A 22,716-nucleotide genomic window follows, 5' to 3' on the forward strand; every position below is an offset into this window, starting at 1 on the left:
GTCTTGTGACTTTAAGTCAGTGTTACATGGTCTTGTTACTTTAAGTCAGTCCTACTCTGTCTTGTGACTTTAAGTCAGTGCTACACTGTCTTGTTACTTTAAGTCAGTGTTACATGGTCTTGTTACTTCCATGATTAAGTTTTGAAATGGAGTATTTATACACGGATGCTCTTGTTCTTCACCAAGGCTCTTATGGCTATCTATCTAGGTTCTCTGCTTTTGGGTTACTTTCTCCTTAATATTTATGTGTGTTATTTCCTTTTCTTGTCCTATAGGACCGACTAGGCTCTCCAGGAGAATGCTGGACAGGTGTAACAACCACAGACTATATTGCTGATTTTAGGAGGGAAACATCTGGACCACTACTTTTAAATGTGCTACTAGAAGCAGGTCTTAATTTATATATATATATATATATATATATATATATATATATATATATATATATATTCATTCCCATCATCAGATTAAAGGTTTCCCAATGGTCCTATTTAGCTCATTAAGAAAAATCACTTATGGGTGTTAACATTTTTGTCATGTACTTTTGCTGTACCCAGTTAGATTGGCTTTTTTTTGTTCATTTATCAATATACTAACATATATATGAAACAATATACTAACATACATATATAAACAATATATTAACATACACATATGTGTATATGTATTATATTCATTTTTCAAGACAGGGTTTCTTTGTGTAGCTCTGGCTGCCCTAGAATTCACTCTGTAGATAAGAGTGACAAATTCAGAGATCTGCCTATCTGCCTCTGCTTCCTGAGCACTGGGATTAAGGGTGTGTGCCACCCCTGCCCAGGATGTTAGTTCATTTTTAATGTTAAACCAAACATATACTTTTGTAGTAAATCTTACCAAGTCATAGTACATTATATTATTTTAATAAACACTCGATTGGGTATGTTAATACCTTAAATATTTTGCAAAATGTTTTATAAGGCATACTGGATTATAGTTTTCTTTATAAGGTCTACATCTGGTTCTGGTGTCAGGCTTACACTGGTCTTAAAAAATGAATTGAATTTAACTTTCTCTTTTATTTCCTGAATCTGTGGGATGCTAATACTTCATTGATAGTGTTTCACTGCTGGTAAACATTTTTTATTTAGAAATATGACAATTAGTAGTAAAACTACCTGACTCTGGGAGTACTTTCCATTTATGAAAGATTTGATTGTGAATTTAACTATTTAACAATACCAACACAGCATTCAGATTTTTGAGACAATTACAATAATTCCATTTCCTTTTCAAGAAAAGCATCTGATCTAAATTGTCAAATTAATTCCCAAGGAGTGGCTCACAGTAAATATTTATTTACTGCTAATTAAAGATTCATAGGAAATGTGAGAAGCTGTCTTCTCTCCTGGATTACGTTGGCAATTTCTGTTTTCTCTTCATTTGCTAGATCAATTTTGCCAATTCGTTGATCTTGCTAGTCATTAAAAAAAAACACTTTATTAATTATCTTTACTGTTTGATGATATCTATTATTTTTATTATATATGTTTTACTATTTATTTTAGGCTTAGCTTCTTTTTCAAAATTTCATCACTTTTTGGTTAACATATAAGATAATGAATATATTTCATTATTGCTTCTATCATCATTTAAGAAAACAACTTATTTTTATATACATGTCTTTGTATATAAGTGGTACATGTACATGAATACTGGTGCACACAGTGGCTGGAGGTGTTGGATTTCACCTGGAGTTTGAGTTACAGGTGGTTTTGAACCGCCTTGATGTGGGTGCTAGGAACTGAAACTACATGCTCTGTAAGAGCAGTATGTGTTCTTAGTCATCCCTGTTTTTCTAACGCCTTGACATAGAAACAAGCCACTGGTGTCAACCTTGGTCTTTCCCCACGTAAGAAAGTAAAACTATAAATTCCCGTTCTCCTCACTCCTTTAATGAGTGTCAGCTATTTTCACCCACCGCTCCTTTCCTTCCTGCTCAGGCATAATTACGTTCTAACTTCACTTGTGAAGTGCTCCTTAACGCAAAGCTTATTTAGAAATGTTATTTAACTTCCCGATATTGAGAGTTAAATGATATTTTATCACTGCTGATTGACAATACAATTACTTTGTGTGATCATGGAGCGTGAGCTATGGTGTTTGGTATTTCATTTCCATTGCTCTCAATCCAACCAGCCTTGACTGCTGTCCTTCTGCCTTCGGAAAGTCTGCATTTGCACTTCTTGGTGATGCATAGTATGCATACTTTAAGGCAGAGTGGCTGCTAAGGTACATATATGCCACAAACTCTAAAAGTTTACTTATTTTTCTACCAATTACTATAGAAGGATGTGTTAAAAAAATCTCCCTTCAGTGCTAGTCTAGTCAGTTTTTGTCATGACTTTTGAGTCTGCAGTAATACATATTTATGAATATCATGCCTTCTTCATTATCACTAGAAAATGTCCTTTTTTCAGTGCCTCATAATGAGCGTGTCCTTTGTCTTAGAGACTATTTGGCAGCAGTATTAAGATGTTTTCTCTAGTTTTCTTGCATTTGCTATATCAGTAGTTCTTATTTATCTCGAGGCTTCAGTTTACTTGTATACTTATACTTGAAGTGTGGACAATATATAGACAATACTATATAAAGACAGAAGCAGTCTTTATAGCCAGCATGTTATTTTCCCTGTAAAGTGGAGGTTTTAATGTATTTACATTTAATATAGTCACTGCAGCTGGATTCACATTTACTGGCTCCCTATTGGTCACTGCAGCTGGAGTCACATTTACTGGCTCCCTATTGGTCACTGCAGCTGGAGTCACATTTACTGGCTCCCTATTGGTCACTGCAGCTGGAGTCATATTTACTGGCTCCCTATTGGTCACTGCAGCTGGAGTCACATTTACTGGCTCCCTATTGGTGTCTCCTGTCTTTCGTTTCTGCTCCTTCTGCTCTGTCACCCTTTCTGTTAATCTAGTTTTTAAATTTCTGTAGTTACTTTTTGGCTAGTGAAACTGTTCAGCACAGCTTCTAGTAATATCCCTGGGCACACACTATGGATATTTATTTTATAGACTCAGTTGAGGTTCCTGCCTCTCCAGTAACTCTAGCTCGTGTCAAATTATCATAGTACAAGCCAGCACATACAGGTTGTGAGGTGCCTGACCTGAGTGCTGGGAAGCAAACCCAGGTCTTCTCCAAGAGCAGTATGTGCTTTTTACCACTAAACTTGCCTCAAGTTTACCACTCTTGCCTCAAGGGTGACTTTACTTTCAAAGCTTGATCCTTCTGGACTTAGGAAAATTGAAGTTTTACTCAACACCTCTATTTTGGGTGAGATTTGAATTCCCAACTCCAGGCAGGAGCTGTGCACACTGGCATCTCCTCACTACCTATGCAAATTAGGAGCCATTAAAGCACCTGTGGGGATTTAAATACAGGATTGGGGTGGGGGTAGGGTCTCTTTCTTATGGCTTTTTCTTTTATGAAATGTCTGCCCCTAATACACTTTCACAACTGCAGACTTTATCCTCTGACGTGGTTTTCTTCCCTGAGTTCTGGCTGCTCCGTGTGGATGGAAGGGAAGGGGCCATACAAGGGCTCACTCAATCTACTTTGCTTCCTTCCAGGATTAAACTTTCTATACTTGGCTTTAAATTGTTAGACTCCAGTCTTGCTCATACTGGAGTGGGATCCGTCTAACATGAGCTTTTCCATCGTTGATGTAACTGAAACCCTTTGGCGGGTCTTTAAGGTTTTGTTTGTGCCTAAATATTAAATGGTTCCTTTCATCTTGAATCCTTGGCTCATTAATCCTGAAGGAAATCTCAGGTATTTTCCCCATCCCTTTGTCCTATTATGCACTACGCTTACAGCTAGCTCAGCATAACTAAGAGGAGGAGGGAAGGCGCTTCCTTAGAAAGTGTGCTTTGACTTCCAATGCTCTTTGTTTATGGAGACAGATTTGTTGTGTATCTGTGACTTTCAGCTCTTCTGGAGCGCAGCCTGTAGAGCATGGCTGGCTTTGCAGGTATGTCCCATCATGCCTTGGCCACAGTTGATGTCTGCTCAGCCCCATGGAACTCCTAACTTTCCATTTGTCTTTTTCAAGCTCTCTCCCTTTGCCCCACCTCTGACAGCTCTACATCCCGTCTCTATTAAAGTCTGATTCCTGAGCATCTCCTTTCCAAGTCTGACTGTCACTGTCACTGAAGGGCTACAGGGGACTGAAATGTCCTCTCTCCCACAAAGCCACATGATGACCTTCCAACTATAGTACTGCGCTGGTTATTTTTTAGGGATCTGTGACAAAGCAGCTCAAAGACACAATTTAAAGGAGGGAACTATTCATTCTGGTGCACAATTCAGAGGGTCCAGCCCACAGTTTGACCCCATGAGCTTTGGCAGTGTATCAGGACAGCGGAGACAAATGAAGAGATGGTTCTCACCTCACAGTGGACGGGAAGGAGAGAAAGGGACAGAAGGGACCAACACCAAGAGATTCTCAACGATTCCCTTCATGTGAGCTGCCAAGTCCCAGAGCTAATGTCTCCAAATCTTTCCCGATAGTGTCAGCTGGAGGTAACCAAGTGTTCACAACCAGAACTTGAGGGGGACATTTTCTTTTCAGACCAGAACTAATATCTCAGAATGTGACCTCGTTTTGAGATTGAATCCTTATAGAAGCAATCATGTTCAAACGAAGCCATCGGGGTTAAAGTTAATGAGTTGGGCCTTAATCAACATGGCTGGTGTCCTTACAGAAAGAGACCGAGAGAAAGGTGTACATAAGAAGGACACTCTGTGGAGGCACACAGAGAAGACAACCATGTGCTGATGTGAGTCAGGAATTAGGAACCCAGGGAACCGTCCCTTACAACTGTCAGAGGGAACTGACCTCTCCAACCCTTTCGTTTGGGACCAGTGGTCTCCAAAACTGTGAGAAATACATTTCTGTATTGGGTTATGCCATCTAGTCTGTGATATTTTGCAACAGTAGCCCATAACGGGTATACCTCTCCAATGAAAAGTTGTTTCACCTTTTAAAAATTTCCTTCCAAATCATGGCTTGACTTTGTCTCAAGATTGTACATTTCTAAGTATGGTAGGTGGGGATATTTATGCTCTAATTTAACCCTTAATTGGACAACCTTTCTGATCCTCAGATCTCTCATATGTAATGTGTAATGTGGGCAGAGTGTCCCTGCTATACCTATTACAGTAAAACTCAAATGAGGGGTATATGTGTATATTTGTGTGTGTTGTGTGTGTGTGTGTGCTTGTGTATGTAAGTATAGTATATACATATACATGGGTAGGTCTATATACTATCATGCACGAGAATGTCTACACTACCCATGTCTAAGGCATCAGAGTCTTAACCTGTCCATCACACTATATACACCTACACATGTATGTGTATATGATATCACACATGAGAATGTCTACACTACTCATGTCTAAGGCATCAGAGTCTTACACTGTCCATCACAGTGTTCGTCTTGTCTGAGTGTAACAGAAGGTCAGGGAAGGGTTCCAAGAGACTCCAAGCCCACATTGGCCCACTTTTAAGAGGGCCTTGTAAACCCAGCTCTCTGTTTGCTGTGATTTGAGTGGCAACCATGATGTAGTCGACAGAGGAAGACGGAGGGGTGTACCGAGGATTTGATATCACCAGAGGGCTTAATGCCTTGCATACTTAATTTTTATACATTAGAAGAAATAAGGCACGGCGGGGGGTGGGCAGAAAGTAACATTTCAGGGAGTGGATAGAAATATAACGGAAGGAAGAGGGGATCATTAGCAGTGCGTCAAATTGCATGAGTCAAATTGGTGTCTGGTGAGTGAGACTTTAAAATATGTAAAGTTAAGTACAACATGCTGACGGTTTCCTAACATATTTCCGATGCTCTTTTCATCTGTCTGTGAAACAAGACAGATGAAAATTTGTTAGGCATTTCAAAGACTGCTGCTTTCATAATAATCAATCCTCTGATCAAATACCGAATGAAACCCAACTCACTTACCAACAGCTTACCCTCTAGCTGTATACATTTTTATCTCGTCCAAATGGTATGCAAGATGACTAACTCCTTCAGTGACTTTACCCTTTCCAGTTCTTTAGAATGCCTCCAGATGGCATTAAAACTCTTTCCCCATTATATTCTAAAGCACAATTTAAAATTAGCAACATTTTAATCATTTAGGACTGTCATGTTTACTATTTCTGAGATGACACAATGACGAAAGCCATCAGAACATTAAAGGGTAAGACCCTGAGAGACACAACCTATAGAGATGACTATTACCAAACATGCAACCACTTTGTGTAATGCAGAGCCATTCTAGAGAAAGAGATCTTGGACAAAATAAGAACACGATACTACACTGTAGACTATGGCCGCTAATAAAGAGCACTTCAGGTAACAGTGAGAACAGTGATCCAGAAACAGATACAATAACAAAGTCATTTCAATAATAATACATGCTTCATTCCCCCAAAGTAACCCAAATAAACATTTGAAAGCAGAAGCCTGGGATGGATCCTGATTAAACAGTCATATGGTAGTTTGTCCTATGGTGGTATTGAGTATTTGTTTATGAGATAAAAATGATAATAATAATAATTAGTAGCATGATTGTTTGACACTCGACATGGACTCAGTGGCCTGGAGTTCACCATGTAGGCAAGACTGGCTGGCTGCTGAGCCCCATGGATCTGCCTAATACTGTCTGTCCAGTGCTGGGATTATAAGTGTGTACTACATGCCCCAGCAAGCGTTTAACCGACTGAGCTGTAGCTCTGGCACCTGAATTAGATGTCATATTACCATTAAAAACATACTTATATTTTTTCAAGTCTAAGGGAGGAAAAGATGATAACATAAGAACGAGGAACAGGTACCTTCTAAGTGTCTTTCTCATCTTTAAAAAGTGCTTTACTTAAAAACATCAATGGGCTCTTGAGATCTCAGTGGTATTTATGGCTGGGTTTGTCACATATTTTGGAGGTGGGGCTGCAGACGGCAGGCAGGCTTTTTAAGTGACTTGGGTATGTGGCATGCGGGACAGAATGTCCCCCAGCACATGTGCAAGGTTCTGCAAATCTTATGTCAGTGTTAAAAGTCTCCAGCCAAATTTTAAAGGGTTTATCTCCATCCTCCCCAGTATGCACTCTCTAGTCTAATTAGATTTCTACTTTATAAAGAAGAACATTTGCATTTGCCAGATCTGTTTTCTATGCTAAAGCAGGAAAAACCTGAAAATGTGTCTGTACTGAAAGCATTTAAAAAGACATTATCATGAGAAAGAGAACTGTGGGCCTCCTTCCCACTACGATTACCACGATTACAAGATACTTGCACTGTTTCATTTTATAAGGCATATTAAAGAATAGTCATCTCAGAGAGAAACTCGAAAGACACTTACGAAGTGTTCGATGTACCATTGTCTGGACTCTCGGGCTCCGCATCAGCTTTCTCTTAAAAAGGAAGTGGAGAAGAAAAAAAAAAACAAAAACACCAACATCAGTCTCACAGTCTTTAAGATGTAAGATTAAACATACTTCTATGTTCCTATTAACAAGCTTTCAGAGTGTGCAGCAGGAGGCTTTTAAAACATCTTTTATTGTTGGAGAACTGAATGTGAAAAAAAAAATGATTTCGATTTGGCAATACAATTGCCCAGGCACGGGTCCCTGAGTAGGTACCAAGGAGCTATTTGCAAACAAGCAGAGACATGGAGTGCAGACCTTGCCAGAAGATGAATATCTTACAGATGGAATCAGTTTCCCTCCACTACGTTTTACAGAAAGTTGAAGGAAATAAACTCATTAGCGCTGGACATCCAAGGCACTCTGAACTTTGATCCCTTCTGCTAACTCGAGCCAAATGGGGTCAGGCTGAATTAGAACTTGGAGAGAATTTCACAAAACCCTGAAGCCATCGGCATGAGATGTTCAAGAATTTTACCCCCCTGAACAACTCTGGCAGCAGATTTTGGGGCTCCCAATAAAAGCAGAATAATGATATAAACCAGAAATCCCTTCTGACCATCGGAGAGGCAAGTGAAAGTATATTTCTACGCTACGCAGCTATGGGAGATTTAGTTTTAGGAGTTTGGAAGCCATCCAGATTCTTTTCACAACAGGCATAAGGTAATACTTAATCCTGGACCAACTGGTGGTTTGAAATGTGCACCCTCATTTTGTAAGGAGCTTCTCTGGTTTTCTGGCAATGGAAGGAAAGGATTGCTCATGCTATGTGTTACCACAGTGGGCTCTACAGTGCCAATTGTCAAACAAACCCAACAGGAAGGGTTGAGGTGCAGGAGATAAGCCAGTGGCATCAGCTAACCTTCTTTGCATTCATGGCAGGCCTGACATCTCCCAGCATCCTTTCCTTCTGTTTAGCCCCTTCTACCCAAACACTGGACAGGGATAGGAAATACTGCTTGTCCTCTTTCAGCACTGGCTTGTGCTCTTATCTCTTTGGGAATGACCTTCTGGAATATATAATGAACTTATCCAGAAGAATCTGTCCAAACTGAGCCCAGAAGCCTACTATGTATTTTCTTTCAGGAGATTAAACAATTTTGAGGAAGGAAAGACAGTTATATATACATAGCTCAAATTTAACTGTGGTGTGTGTGTTGTGCCAGAATACTCAGGAGAGGCAACTACTCTGTCCAAATCCCATTATTTAAGGAGAGGGGGAAAAAAGCCATAACACCTATGTCAATACCAACCCGACTAGTTGGTGCCTGACCCAAGTGAAACATGTTCACATAAAAGCAAACACGACAGAGTATGGCTTGCTCTAACCCTCCACCCCCTGAGTTTTACATTAAATTGGCTCTTCTGTGGTATGTTCATTTAGGAGACATGTGAGGTCTGGTCAAGGGGCCTGCATGCTGGAAAACAACCTAATTTAGCCCTTTCCAGAATCATTTCCAGGACAAGTACTATTCCTGCCACAATTCCCAAATACAATCATAGCACCAGTGTTATACAAGACAAAATTAAATAAAGGGTTAATTCTGGTATACATTGACTCGCCTCCCTCCCCCCAAGTTTGGAGAAATGGGCTACTTTTTTTTGAATAGCTGTCAACAGTTACACTAAGGCACCATTACAATAGAGGATATCAGACAGGCTCAGCACCATTAGACAGTAAACATTTCCAACAGTTCCTGTCAGAAAACAAGGAATCATTGTAAGATAAAGGAAGTCCTCATTTGGGTGTCTCCATGAATGGTTTACCTTGACCAATAATCCTGCCCAGGAGCCAGGCTGAGAGGAGCCAGGTTGGATTGCACATGGGGTCCAGGGGCTGGAGGTGCTGTGGGCTGGCTTCAGCATGGGCACAATGCCACAGCTCATTATCTCTGCTCTTAGCAGCATTTATGTTGTGGCAACAGGGCAAACAGAAGAGGTTGGACGGATAGGAGGGATAACATAGGGCCAAATGGGACACGCACAGGAGAAGTCTGATAGTGGGTGCTCTAGGCAAACTCGGTGCCAAAGGGACTGGAACTTTCTGGGGAGAAGCAAGGCCCTGATTGAGACAGGTTTTGCAGTTTCTTTTCTTTTTTCTTGTCTTTCAGGAAAAAAAATCCCTCAAGCAAATTAAATCCTCAACATCTTTGAAAATTTAGGTGATGCAATTTCTATAGTCAATTTGAAATGTTCAGGGCACGAGCTACTGAGAATCGTCACCGCTTCACCAGGCCTCCAGGGAAAGTGACAAAGGGCAATCAGAAAGCCTCAGGACCAAGAGTTTGCAGTGGCTGCTTGTGCCCCACAGAGAGGACTCCTGGGAGTCACCTTACATTAGCTCTTGGATGTCAGCGCTCTCTTTTGGGGTGGGAGGGGGATCTGCATTGCTCATTAAAAAGTAAAGCAGAAGAGGTACAGGGTGGTCATTTTGCATATGGAAACAGAATTCCAGATAGGAAATGGGGAAAGGAAATACAGAAAGTATCAGATGGATATCTGTGAAAATGCATGGGATATATGCAAATGTATATAAAGATATTAATCTTTACAGTTTACATCTATCATCTACCTTATCTATCTATCTATCTATCTATCTATCTATCTATCTATCTATCTATCTATCTACCTTATCTATCTATCTATCTACCTTATCTATCTATCTATCTATCTATCTATCTATCTATCTATCTATCTACCTTATCTATCTATCTATCTATCTATCTATCTATCTATCTATCCATCTATGTGTGTGTGCACATGTGCCAGGAGGATGAGGCATGCACACTGTAGCAGGTATGTCTGAGGACAATCTCTGGAGTTGGTTCTCTCCTATTATCTGGGGTCTATCATAGATCTCAGGCATTGAGTACAGGTCACCAGGCTTGGTAAGAAGCACTTTTATTCACTTAGTCATCTATCTATCTATCTATCTATCTATCTATCTATCTATCATCTATCAATGATACTACAGGTAGTATCTATCTACTTACCTACTTACCTATTATCTATAGATAATCTATTATTTATAGATTATATCTATAATCTCTATGTATCTATTACCTACAATCTATTATTTATAGATAATCTATTATCTATAGATTACTTATATCTATAGGTAATATCTATGTCTGTCTATTATCTATAGTTAATCTATTATCTATAGATTATCATCTATCATTTTTCTGTCCTTTCTACTTTTCTTCCTTCCTTCTCCATCTATCCACTGATCCACTCATCCACCATATATGTGTGTGTGTATGATACACATGTTTTCAGTGTCACATGTGTCTCCTTATGCAGTCACTATCATGGAAGTAGAAGACCCTTGGGCCAAGCGCAGCTTAGAGCTTTTAAGGTACAGTCACTATGGAGATGGATAGAGTTTGAGGTGTGAAACAGATCGATCACCAGGCAGGTCATTTAAAACATATAAAGCTTCCTTTATAGGTGATTACATGTCCTGAAGGCTCCTATGTGCCCGGTATTCTGCCTGGTGGAGGTAAAGATAAAAAAGATAACTGATTCCCATTCCTTTAAAGACATTAAGTGCCCTGCTGGCTGCCATGGGAACTGTCTTCCTGAAAAAGAAGAGTTTGGAAAGGGAAGCAAATCGACCTGTGGCGTCCATGGCTTTCTGTGTCCTGTTGTTGTTGTTCTGGTTTGATGTCTTGTATTTTTATTTTGAACATGAAGTTGGGTGGAGAGGGAGGAAGGGGAGATCTGAGAGGACTGGGGGGTGGGAGAGGATGAAAATGCTCAAAACACGCTGTACAAAAAGTTTAAAAATAATGAAAAAGCATAATATAAAGTAAACACCGGTGGGTGAGCAGGGTCTAGTGAGACTTGGTTTTGAATTTTTAACTGAAACGTTATTGAAATTAGTAAAATACTAGAAAAGGTCTCCTCCTAGCCCATGGACATGGAGTATGCTGAGATTTCTCTCAGAAGAAAACTCAGCTGTCCTGTGGGTTTTTTCACAATTGTTTCACAGGTAGTTCATGTGCATGGCCAAAGTGGACTCAAGCAAAAAGCAGTAACTGCACCCGCTTCTGTTTTCAATTGTTACCCTGCGGTTACTACTATAAACAATGTGTCTACATTAGATACCATCTACTCTCGTTAATGTAATAAACTCTCTCTCCATAATTTTCACTAATTCAGTTTTTACTTTTAGCATTTCTTGTACATATTTATGACTGTAAGTATATTTAATCTTTAATTTCTCACATTAGAAATGAAGTCAAAGATATATATGCTCTGAAGAGAAGACAGAGCATAATCTTCTATTTCTTAACTAATCAGCTTCTTTGAAGAATAATTCTGTATCTTCACTTAATGTGTGTGGATGTTTTGCCTGCTTGCACATCTGTGCATCACAGGAGTGAGGTGGCTCTAGAGAAAAGTGCACCAGCTCTCTTGGAAGTTGACAGTTGTTAGCTGCCAGATGGGTGCTGGGAACCAAGCAAGTGCTCTTAATGGCTGAGGCATCTCCACAGCCCCTTCAGCTTGTCTTTATGCAGTGTACACTGAGGAGGCTCACTCACAGCTCCATTCTCCCCCCCCTTCTTTCTCAACTCCAAGCAGCTAGATCTTTCCTTTTACACTGTCAAAATTTAAAATAGTCATACTCTGTTCAATCATAATCATCAATGAGCCACCATTGTCAATATGAATTAAGGAATTATGATTGGATTTACTTATAGATCAATGAGAGAAATTACAAATCAATCATGAACACTTAGAGACTAATATGAGTATTGGATAATAACGAACAGGGCAGTGGGGACTGACTCATGAAGAAGGAGGCCAACGCTTGCACATTTATGCCAAATGCTTGTCACTCTTACATTTCACTGTTCCATCGGTCAGTTCTTCTCAAGTAAATGCCAAGCCAATCTTCCTAAAAGACTGCTAAACAGTATGTGCATTTAATGTATATAAAATATATATGTAAATGACTTGTGTACAGAAAAAAGCTTTTAAAAATTGAAATGAGCTATGGAAAAGCTTTCTAGGCAGGAAACAAACAGTAACAAATTGTCTAGCACATCTTGAGACCCTCCAGTGGGTTCCATCCTCTTTCCTGCCCTTCTGCCAGGTAGCTAGAAAGAGGATTCCAGTTCAACCTTTCCTTTCCTTTCTGGATAGATGTACCACCAGGTACACATTTCTTAGTCACTGCTGTTTCTCAGTTTATATGACTAGAACTTTACTGCAATATGGTCTCCCGAGACCTGCTGCTGACACGCAAGAGCAGGCTTTTCACACTCAGCCACCAGGATGTGCATAGCCTCTGTGCTGGCAGCATCCCGCTACAGAGATATACCGTGAGCTCCTGACTAGACTGCTTGTTTTGGGCATTTAAACTTTATCTTTGTGAATGATACGTTGGCAAACACTTTGGACACTGTTCTGGGAACATTAGGAGCTTTGGCGAGAGGGCTTTCTTATCCTGGACTGGTAAATCCAAATGTACAGTCCTTCAAAATACGAAAATGTGGAACGAGATCGCACTGCAATGCCTGCACGTCTCTGAGAACTAATGGGATGCAAACTGTTAGCAGACTCCTCTGTGTCATTCCCTAACGTTCAGTTTGTATTCAGCGCAGTGATTCATTGTCCCAATACAAACGGTGAATTTTTAAACACCACTATAAGCCTAAAATAATAAGATAAAACATCCTGGTGTAAGCCTTTTACTTCCGTCCTGGTATATTTGACTGAATTATGTTTTTAACTTTCAAAAAATATGATCTCAGTCAATAGTTTCCTTTGACGTTCTCATGTTTACTGAGGATACAGACAAGAAACCTCATTACTACCTTCTAAAAGCACATAGCTTTACTAGCCTCTTAAAAATACTTGAGGTAATTTTTATACATGGTGCAGAGGTAATTTCATTGCTTCTCATTCCAAGTATTTGGCCGTAGACTCCTGCTTCTCCACACTGACCCACAGTATTAGCTTTAGTGGGACTCCAGTTTCCGGGGACTCCTGGTCTGTCACCTACTTTCCCCTGTTACTTTCATTACATGGCTTTGTTTTCAATACTGATACGGCAAGGTTCAAACTTTGTTCTTCATGTAAAGACTTACCACGCTCATCTTTTGCTCTATTGTATAAATTTGAGGCCCAGCTTGCCAACTTCCATATATATGGAAGTTTGAACTTTGACTGGCATTGTACTGAATCTACAGTTCAATGTGTGAAAGACGCTAACCTGTACCTTCTAATGCCCGTGCCTGACGCTAGGTCGTTTGTATATTTCTCAAGAGTCTGTTAAAACTTCTCATTAATTCTAATAATTCACCTGCGGGGGTTTCCAGTGTTCTATCAATATATCGATGATCACATCACTCTGGGGAAACAAGTTCTGGGATTTCCACCCTAATGAACACTTTTCCATTTTCTTAGTTTACAGCTGTGATGAAGGATTCTATCCTGCTGGGTCCATTTGAACTGGCCCTGTTGCTTAAGCTTTAGAGGGTGAGAGAAGCACTTGAACAGAATCTGATAAGATTCTTCCTTTCACCCTTGGGCAACTGTTTCTGGGAATGAGTTGGTCTTCCATTCCCAACTTAATTGACATTTTTCTCCTTAATTACATATACTGAATTTTATCAAGTATTTTCTCAATGTCTTAGATTAAACATATTTTCATAATTACTACGGTGAATTACATTCATATTTGAACAGAATCTGATTTTGAATTACTAGGACAAATAGGACTTCTTAATTATTACACTTTGAAATGTATCTTATACTTTGCTAGATTTAATTAGCAAACACAGTCTTAGGATGCTTGTGTCCTGGGACCATTAAGAAATTGGTTTATAAATTTTCTTTCTTGTACGGATCTTGTAAAGTTTCGATACCACAATTATGCTGGCCCTAGCAAGTGGGGAACAGCTGTCCTTCCTCCGAGGCTCTCCAAAAGTGGGTGCTAGCTCAAAACTACTTCTTCCTGTGTTCGGTGGAATTCTCGGTAGAACGCAACGAGCTTTACCATGTGCAAAATGATTTTATTTAAAAAAAAATGACTGAGCCATTTTTTAAATAAATAGTTGTAGGTAGGACTGCTCAGGCTAGGTGTATAAAAATTTTTTTATATAAAATATGTAATTTCTAAAGTTAGACAATTATAAACATATATTATGATAACACTAATTTCATCCAGTTTTGTCTTTAGTTACATAGGTTTTTTAAATAAAATATTTAATTGAAATATTTGTGAATAGCCACACAAGGGAGCCAGGAGGGTGCTGATTGTCCGGGGTCTGGGATTCCATGGGCTGTGAACTGGAAAGGACCTCTGGTATCTGCAGGTGTGGTACCCAGCCTTAACTGTGAGGCCATCTCTATACACTCCTAGATTCTCAGTTGATAGTAAGTTCCCTCAGCTAACTGTAGCTGTCTATCTACTGTTTGCTGACTTCCACAGATGCACTTTTGAGATCACCTTGGGTGTTTCTTTCATATAAACAAAATTTATTAAAGGGTACTTAAACCTTTTCCTCCTCCATGTCTGCACATTTGGGCTTCTTTCCGTTTACCTCCTCATGTACCTTTGGGTTACCATTCCATCTGGATAGTTCTCAGCTGCCATGGCTTTCACCCATCCATCACAATTTTGTGAATTCCAGTCAGGTGTGTGGTAAACTTCCCTGCCTTGTCCCTGGGAATTTTATTTTATTTTATTTTATTTTTATTTTTGTCCCTGGGCTTCTTAACTTCCATGGTCTGCTTTTGGCTTTCCTAGGTTGCATTCTTCATAATTTTTTATGTTCACTTTTCTCTTTTCTCAAGATTCATTTATTTATGTTTATGAGAGCTCTATCTGCATATATGCCTACATGACAGAAGAGGGCCTAAGATCCCATTATAGAAAATTGTGAGCCACTATGCGGTTGCTGGGAATTGAACTCAGGACCTCTGGAAGAGCAGCCAATGCTCTTAACCACTGAGCCATTTCTCCAGTCCCAAGAGTTCTGATTCATTAGTATTTTTTTCTCAACAATTTTCAGTCTGATATAAACCTGCCCAAGGAAATTTTCATTTCTATTTTTTTGTTTGTAGAAATGTTTCTTAACATTTCTTCTTTTGCTCTCTCCCCTACCTTCCATCTTTTCTTCTATGTCTGTAAGTTAGCTCACCTTATAGCCTTTGTAATTCTAATGTCAGAATTCTGTTTTTACTCAATCTGTGTACAGTCTCTTTTTTCCTGTTTACATAAAGCGTTTTTTAAATTGTGTATCGCTATTTTTGGGGGGGGGGTGCTATTTAGTTTGAGGTGTATTTTTCAACCTTTTTTCCAGTGTTCCCTATCAACTGGGCCTTGGTGTTGAATTTCTGAAGTTTTGTTTTTCTTAGCTTTCTTTGATTTTTCCCATTTGTGCATCAGAAAAACAATGAGGGATTTGATTGTATATGCCAGATTTGGGGCTGCAACCCCTTCTTATTGGTTTACCAGTTCCCAAATGCTTTACTGATTATATTTTTAACTCTCAAGGTTGTTTATTCAGCAACCACCCGTTTTTCACAGTAATCTGCTGGCTCTTTTCAATGGACATGGTGCTCACAGGTCTTCCTGCAGACTGCTACACTTGCACCTCTGATTTCTTTTGGTTTGAATGACACAGATCTCCGAGGCCATGGCTCCTCGTGGCACTCACTGCTGTTCACTGTTTTGAGCAAGAGAGTGATCAACTCTAGGAAGGTGTCCATTTCTTCATCAGAACACTGATGGAGCTTTCTAGAACACCTGTGCTTTGTGTGGAATGAAGGGCTGATGTACAAGTTGCCTAGAACTTCACAAGAGAAGAGGGACCTGCAGGCAAGCCCAGTACCCCTTTTTGTTACCTAAGAAAAGTAGAGATACTTTAGTTGTGCAGAATTTTTGGTTAATCATCTTGTGGAGAAAAGATGCCCCCTTCCCATCACCAGATTAATCCCACTTCTTGGATCTGGCATCATCTTACAGTCCACTCTGTTTATCTCTGGGAGAGCGAGCCAGCTGCTCATCTTTAAAGCTGTGGTTTGGGTTTTCTGAGCTTTTCAAAAGGAAAATGAAATGGGAAGTTTTATGTGTGACTAGCTCAGATAGGAACCTTAGGATGACTCGTGTGGAATAGTCCAGGTGTCCATCATAACCAACACGTCTGTTCCGTTGTGTTTCCATGGAGACCTACAGCCCACCCAGGGGCTCCCAAGGGCTCTTTCCCTATTCTGGCATATCCTCTCTGTTGATCCTTTTTCTGTGTGAGTTATAATTTGGCTGCTCAGGTTGTTTGTCAGTAGGGGCCCATCTTTCTGTTCACAAGGTATCATTCTTTCCTGTACTCAGGGCTGGTGCTGACTTAGTTTCTATAGCATCATGATCATTGAATAAGGATTCCAAAGGGGAGGGGAGGAAGTACTTAAGAGCAATTTGCTATCTGAACAGACATGCTCTTAACTTATAAAACACAGACATACACCATGTGTTTTCAAATGTGACTATACAGTGGCATATTTAGCATCCTAATATTATAAAACAGAAGCTTATTAAACATTGAGTAATTTGTCACAGGAGAAGCCTTACTAGTCCCCACAGATGCCTGTGTCCCAGAAAGCCCTACAGAGGGTAGAATATGATATTATGTGCCGTGGTGCCAATGTTTCCCTAAGCGACCTTTTTCTACCTGTGCATGAATTTTATGGTGCTTCCCAGTACAATGTATGGACATCTTTTCTCTCAAGCTCTCCTGCCTCACAGATGTTCAGCGGATGAGTCTCAGTTTCACAGACACACTTAGAAGCTCCAAGTGATTTTTATCTTCCTACGGAACTTTGTAAGTAGCAAAGGCTGTTCACAGCTCACTGGCTGCTCAAGAAACATACACAGCCCAGTCAGTCCTTATGAGTTTGCTTTAAGGACACAAACAGGGCAGCTTATGCATTTTTAATGTCTCAGACAACATTAATACCGATCTGTAGGCCAAGGAAGAGAATTAAAACTCTCTTTCATAGAGTGATCCTGGCTTTGATGGCTGAGCTCAATGTGCTTCATTAGCCACTGGTTCAACAAGGAGACTACTTCCTGTCCAGTCTAGTCTGCCTATTTCTGGAAGAAGGCACAGTATATTTAGCAAGCATGTACTTCCTTCATAGAGTCTAAGGTCATTTATTGTGAAGCCTTCTGGTTGGATTTCTTTGCCTATTCATTTTCTTCTAATTCAGACATCTTGTTACTTGCCATTTGATTTGTTTCTCTCGTGTAGACTAAGGACCAGCAGAGCTTGATATTCTTTCTTTTAGGATCTCTTTGAAATGCACTATTCTATATTTTTGGCCACCTCTTCTCGAAACATCCACACTCAGAGCTATCTTATTGCCTGTTTAGGCCGAGCCTCTGGAATGTCTGCTCTCCTTCTCAATTCAGTCTGTACCCTGGGTGCTTCTCTGAAATCTACTGTTCATGTTCCTCTCCCCCAACTCAGAAAGTGATAGAGAGACATCAGAAAGGAGCAGAGAAATTCTTACTTGGATTACTGTGTCCAGAGGATACAAGTTGCGAGTCCTGAAAAGACAAGAAATATCAATGAGTTCCAAAGCTGAACACACAATCTACATCTATTACTGATTGATTACTCATGATGCAGAGGCAAGTCCCCACGTGGATCTCCAGTTACTCTCATGGGAAACATTTGCATGAATGCGCTCACCCACATTCTGGGAACACAGTTGACAATTGGAGTTGTTTTTCATTATTGAAGTTTTGATATGTTTTATTGATGTGATAATTCACATAATACAAAACGAACGTTCAGAAACAAAAAGCTTGGAGTGCGGTTACGGTGTCATACAACCACCACCTCCACCCAGGTGAGACACCTTTCCATCACGCAAATGTAAAGCCTCTATTTAAGTAGCTACTCCTAAGACCCTCTCCACTGTCCCTTAAGCCCCTAATAGCCACTAACTTCCATTTGTGTTCTCAGACCTTTTTATTTTGCATATCTTATATACATGGAGCCACACAATATGTGAGCTTTTGAGTGTGCCTTCTTCAGTTAGAATGCCACATTGAAAGTACTTTTTTGTTGGACCTGGTATTCAAACAGCATCCATCTCTTCCTTCTCTTTTTCCACCCCCATCCTCCTTTTTTCTCTTCTTTCTTTGGCAAGGTCTCCCTCTACAGTCTACTCCGGCCTAGAACTCACAATTCTCCTAACTAAAAATTTTGTGTGTTAGGATTCTAGGTATGTGCTAGTGTTACAGGGTATTTGTTCACACTGTGAACTCTGAGATTGTATTGTTTACTGGAAAAATCTGTTTCTAGTTGTGGTGTGACTCAACCTTAGCACACACCTTTAATCCCTCTGGCTGGAATACAGACATGTCCTTAGTACACATTTTAAATCCCAAACAATGAATGCAAAGGTAGTTTGTAGAAGGAAGCAGCCATGTTTGAAAGTGATGTCTAAGAGTGACAAAGTAACGTATCAGAGAAAGAATAGACGGAACGGAATATGCCCAACTCTTCACAAGAAGAGAGAGGAAAGGGAAGCTACTGGAGGGGCAGGGCAGAGATAGAGAAGGCAGTTTTGCCTGGAGAGTCTTATAGAGACAAGGTGCAGAGAGCAAAGCTAGACACAGGAAGACAGCAATGAGCAATGAACAAGGAGCCAGAAGATTAGAACAGATTGTCAAAATGCCAAATGAGGCCAAGCAGAGCAATTCAGTCAGGCCAAGAGAGAAGCCAGATTGAGTCAGTAAGATCAGAGAGGAGTTTGAGGAATAGCTGAGTTGACCATCCAGCCAAAGATCAGAAAGAATAAGAAAGAGTGAACTCACTCAGCAGTAAGTCTCACAGGCTGAAAACATTCTAGGCCTAGATAAGATTTACAAAGGCCAGAATCTTCACGGACTAGGTTAGCACACAGAGGCAGTGAGCCCTGGAGATGGCAATCCCATCAGGTGAATAAAGTTATTTTAACACGCTTCCATTCATTTTTATGGATGAATACTATAGGATATATAAAAAGGTATTTCATGCATCCACTTGCCAATAGGTGTATATATTTTGTGAGCCACACTGCTATTGACATGCATCTACTGGAACATACAAAGCTCCTGCTTGAAATCCTCTTCTGTACATACCCAGAGGTAGAACGTGGGGTCTTCCCTAACTATGGTTTTGAGAAGCACTCAGACTGTTTCCTGTAGCAGAGCATTTCCCCGCCAGCACTTGTTATTCTCAATTGATTTTGAATCAATTTGACTTGATTTGAATTGATTCAATTCACCACACAGGCTGTCTTTGTGTGAGCCAAGTGGTAGCGCCTTGTGCTTTTTATTTGCATTTGCCTATGGGAGACGGCTTGAAGAAATACCTACTTGAGTAATTCATTTTAATGTAATTGCCCACCTTTTTGTTATTGTGGTGAAAGGTTCCTCATACAGTTAGTTCTATACCCCAACTATTTCAGGTATATGGTCTGCCAATAAATCTCCATTTTCTAGTCTTTTTCTTATTACTGATAATGTTCTCTGATGCATAGAACTCTTACATTTTATTACATTTATTTAATTTTCCTTTTGTTGCTCATACTTTGGGGATTGCAACTTAGAGTCTTCCACCTAGTCCAAGGTTATGAAGGGTCAACCTTGTGTTTTCTATATGAAATTTATGATTTTTGTTTTCAGATTTAGCCACAAATACATTGCATTAATGTCTTTGAACATAACTCATTTACTTCTGAACATGCCCCACATCTACAGATGCGGCTGCCAGGCTCATCCTGACTGGACACACTCTACTGAGCAACAGTGGTCATCTCACTGTGATGGACATAAAGATTATTATATATAACCATTTACCTGCAAGGGCACAAATCCAGCGTTACTCTGTATATTAGATTTACTCAGGTAAATAGAAATTGAATCAGATTTTATTTGTAATAAAATGGAAATGTATATTTCTGTCTTGAGAACTGTGGTTTTTTTCTTTGAAAAACTTTTTTTTTCTTAACATAAAATATAAGAGTAAACTGAGATGGCAACTATGTAAATAAAACATAAAGCAGTATATATGATCTAAAATTCCTATATAATTCTGATATGTAGAATAAAAATCTAGCAAAATGGAATTGACTACTATTACATCACTTCATGTGTCTCTACAAAATTTTGGTCTAGGAATGCGGTTGCTATAGAGAAGGGGGAGTCATTTAATTGGACCAGTGATATTCAAACCCAAGTAATAATATCTATTTTAGAAAGACACTTCTCTGGAATGGTGTAGAATAAGCCAGTCTGTTGGGTAGGAGCTGGGTAGCCTGAGACATGCCCAGGCACCTAAGGACCTTTCTTAGTAACCATGAGCTATTTACCTGCAGAAGAGCAACACGTTTAGTTCTTACTCTGAAACTCAAATTTTGGAAAACTGTTGTGTGAAAACGAAAGAAATAGACTGCTCTTTAAGTGGTGGGCTGAAGCCTAATCTGCAAAACGACTTTGGCCTACTTTGGATAGATTCTGAAATGAAAAAAATTCTTTATTTGTGGACAGACAGTTAAGGACTCCAGATGGGTTGGTATACTGTTCCAATTAATTTAGAGTCTATACACGGGCTCGAGTTTGCTTTAGCTTTAACTTGCAGACAACATTTTGAGCCTCGGTTAGCTTCTCTGTGTTGTGTGTAGGCTGTGGCTCTACGCTGGGGGACTCACAGTCAGCTGTGTGTAGGCTGTAGCTCTAGGGGAAGCTCACCATCAATGGGACAAGGATGGTAATTGGCATGGATTTCAGGACTCAGCTCATTCTTCTAAGAACAACAGTGAGGCCTTTCCTGACTGTCTGTCCACACTAATGGGAATCAAATGTCTGTTTGCTGATACATTCTACAGCTCATATAATAACTACTGGCATCCACCCTTCTTAAGTAAAAAATGAGGGTGAGCTCACGGTTGACCTGAATCTTCACTGCTACATCCTAGAGGATGAAATTTTAGGTGAAAAACCCTCTGAGTAATGACTTATTATTTCATGTTGCATGGGGAGAGGAAGAGACGCAGAATATGCTTAAAATAATTGCTAGTAAAAAAATATAATAAGACACTGCAGAAGCGTTCTGTAGGAAAGACAGGGATGAACTCAGACTTTGTTCCTTACTGTGCTGATGTCTTCTGGCTGGTGCACAGACCACCAGATGTTAGCTCAAAACATACTCATTAAACTCCAACGTTCCCAGACTGCCATTCTCTGGGCAGAAATGATATCTTCTTATTCTTTAATTTTTTTTCCAGTGTGTGTGTAGGTCAGATAACAATTTCTGGGAGTCTGTTCTCACCTTCAGCCTCATTTGAGGCAGGGTTTCTCTTGCTTGGGTGTCTGCACCGCATATGCGGGGCTAGCTGGCCCGAGAGCTTCCAGCTGACTAGCCTTGTCTCCTCTTCCTGTCTTGTAGGAATGGTGGAGTTTCAGATGCTTGATACTGATCTGGCTTTTTATGTGGGCTCTGGAGATTTAAACTCAAGACACCAGGCTTGCAGGGCAAGCCCCTTCGCCTAGAGTCATCTGTCTGGCTCCTATCACCATTCTTAATGACAGTTGGCCCCACATGTCATTAGTATGTTCTTAGAGGCATTAGCTTCTTTAAGACACAAGGTGCCATCTTAACCCTGAAAAAGGACCTGCTGCCCTTCCCTGTGCAGTTTCGTTGTGCAATTCCAGAAGCCTCCACAATGTGCAGTTTGCTTCTTCTTCAGGAAGCTAGTGGCAGGGTGGGTCACGGCAGAGGGAGATAAACATTTTCTCCCAAGGGCCCAGAAGCCAAAGTTCTTCCATTTTTGTGTCCATGCCAACTACCCAGATACCAACATGTTGTAGCTTCTACCTCAAAGGGTGTCTCTCTGCTTGTGATTATCTTCCACTAGCAGATGCCTGGGGATACCAGCACTTGCTGAGTTTTGCTATTTTCACACTCTTCTAAACCATTAGGCTACTTCAGGATATGCCAGTGAGTCCAGAAAACAAGGTGGAGGGTGTGCATAAGTGATTCTAACTGGCTGAAGATGATGCCAAGAGGCTGTGCAAGGCCTCAGTCAGCGTGCTCTGACCTACTTCCCTCTCACGATATAGGTCTCACTGGCTTCTGTAATTCAAGGATGACTTGTTCTCTGAGATCTTCCTGACTCTCAGGAGACTTTTTTTTTTTAATTTTCAAGTACAAGATTTTAAAAGGAAGACTATATTA

The 22,716-nt window shown here is 40.1% G+C and overlaps 1 protein-coding gene across 2 annotated transcripts in view; it reads right to left on the reverse strand.

The window, feature by feature from the left end:
• Positions 1–22,716, reverse strand: part of Aff3 (AF4/FMR2 family member 3) — a 459,969-nt gene that overhangs the window by 137,956 nt on the left and 299,297 nt on the right. For both annotated transcript variants that reach the window (XM_028775378.1, XM_028775377.1), the window contains 2 exons: positions 17,999–18,035; positions 7,411–7,462 (listed from right to left, as the gene is read on the reverse strand). In XM_028775378.1, coding sequence (XP_028631211.1) covers positions 7,411–7,462; positions 17,999–18,035 — 89 coding nt within the window. The remainder of the gene's footprint in view (positions 1–7,410; positions 7,463–17,998; positions 18,036–22,716) is intronic.

The sequence above is a fragment of the Grammomys surdaster genome, unplaced genomic scaffold (genome assembly GCF_004785775.1).
Source record: "Grammomys surdaster isolate TR1022 unplaced genomic scaffold, NIH_TR_1.0 255, whole genome shotgun sequence".
NCBI lineage: Eukaryota > Metazoa > Chordata > Mammalia > Rodentia > Muridae > Grammomys > Grammomys surdaster.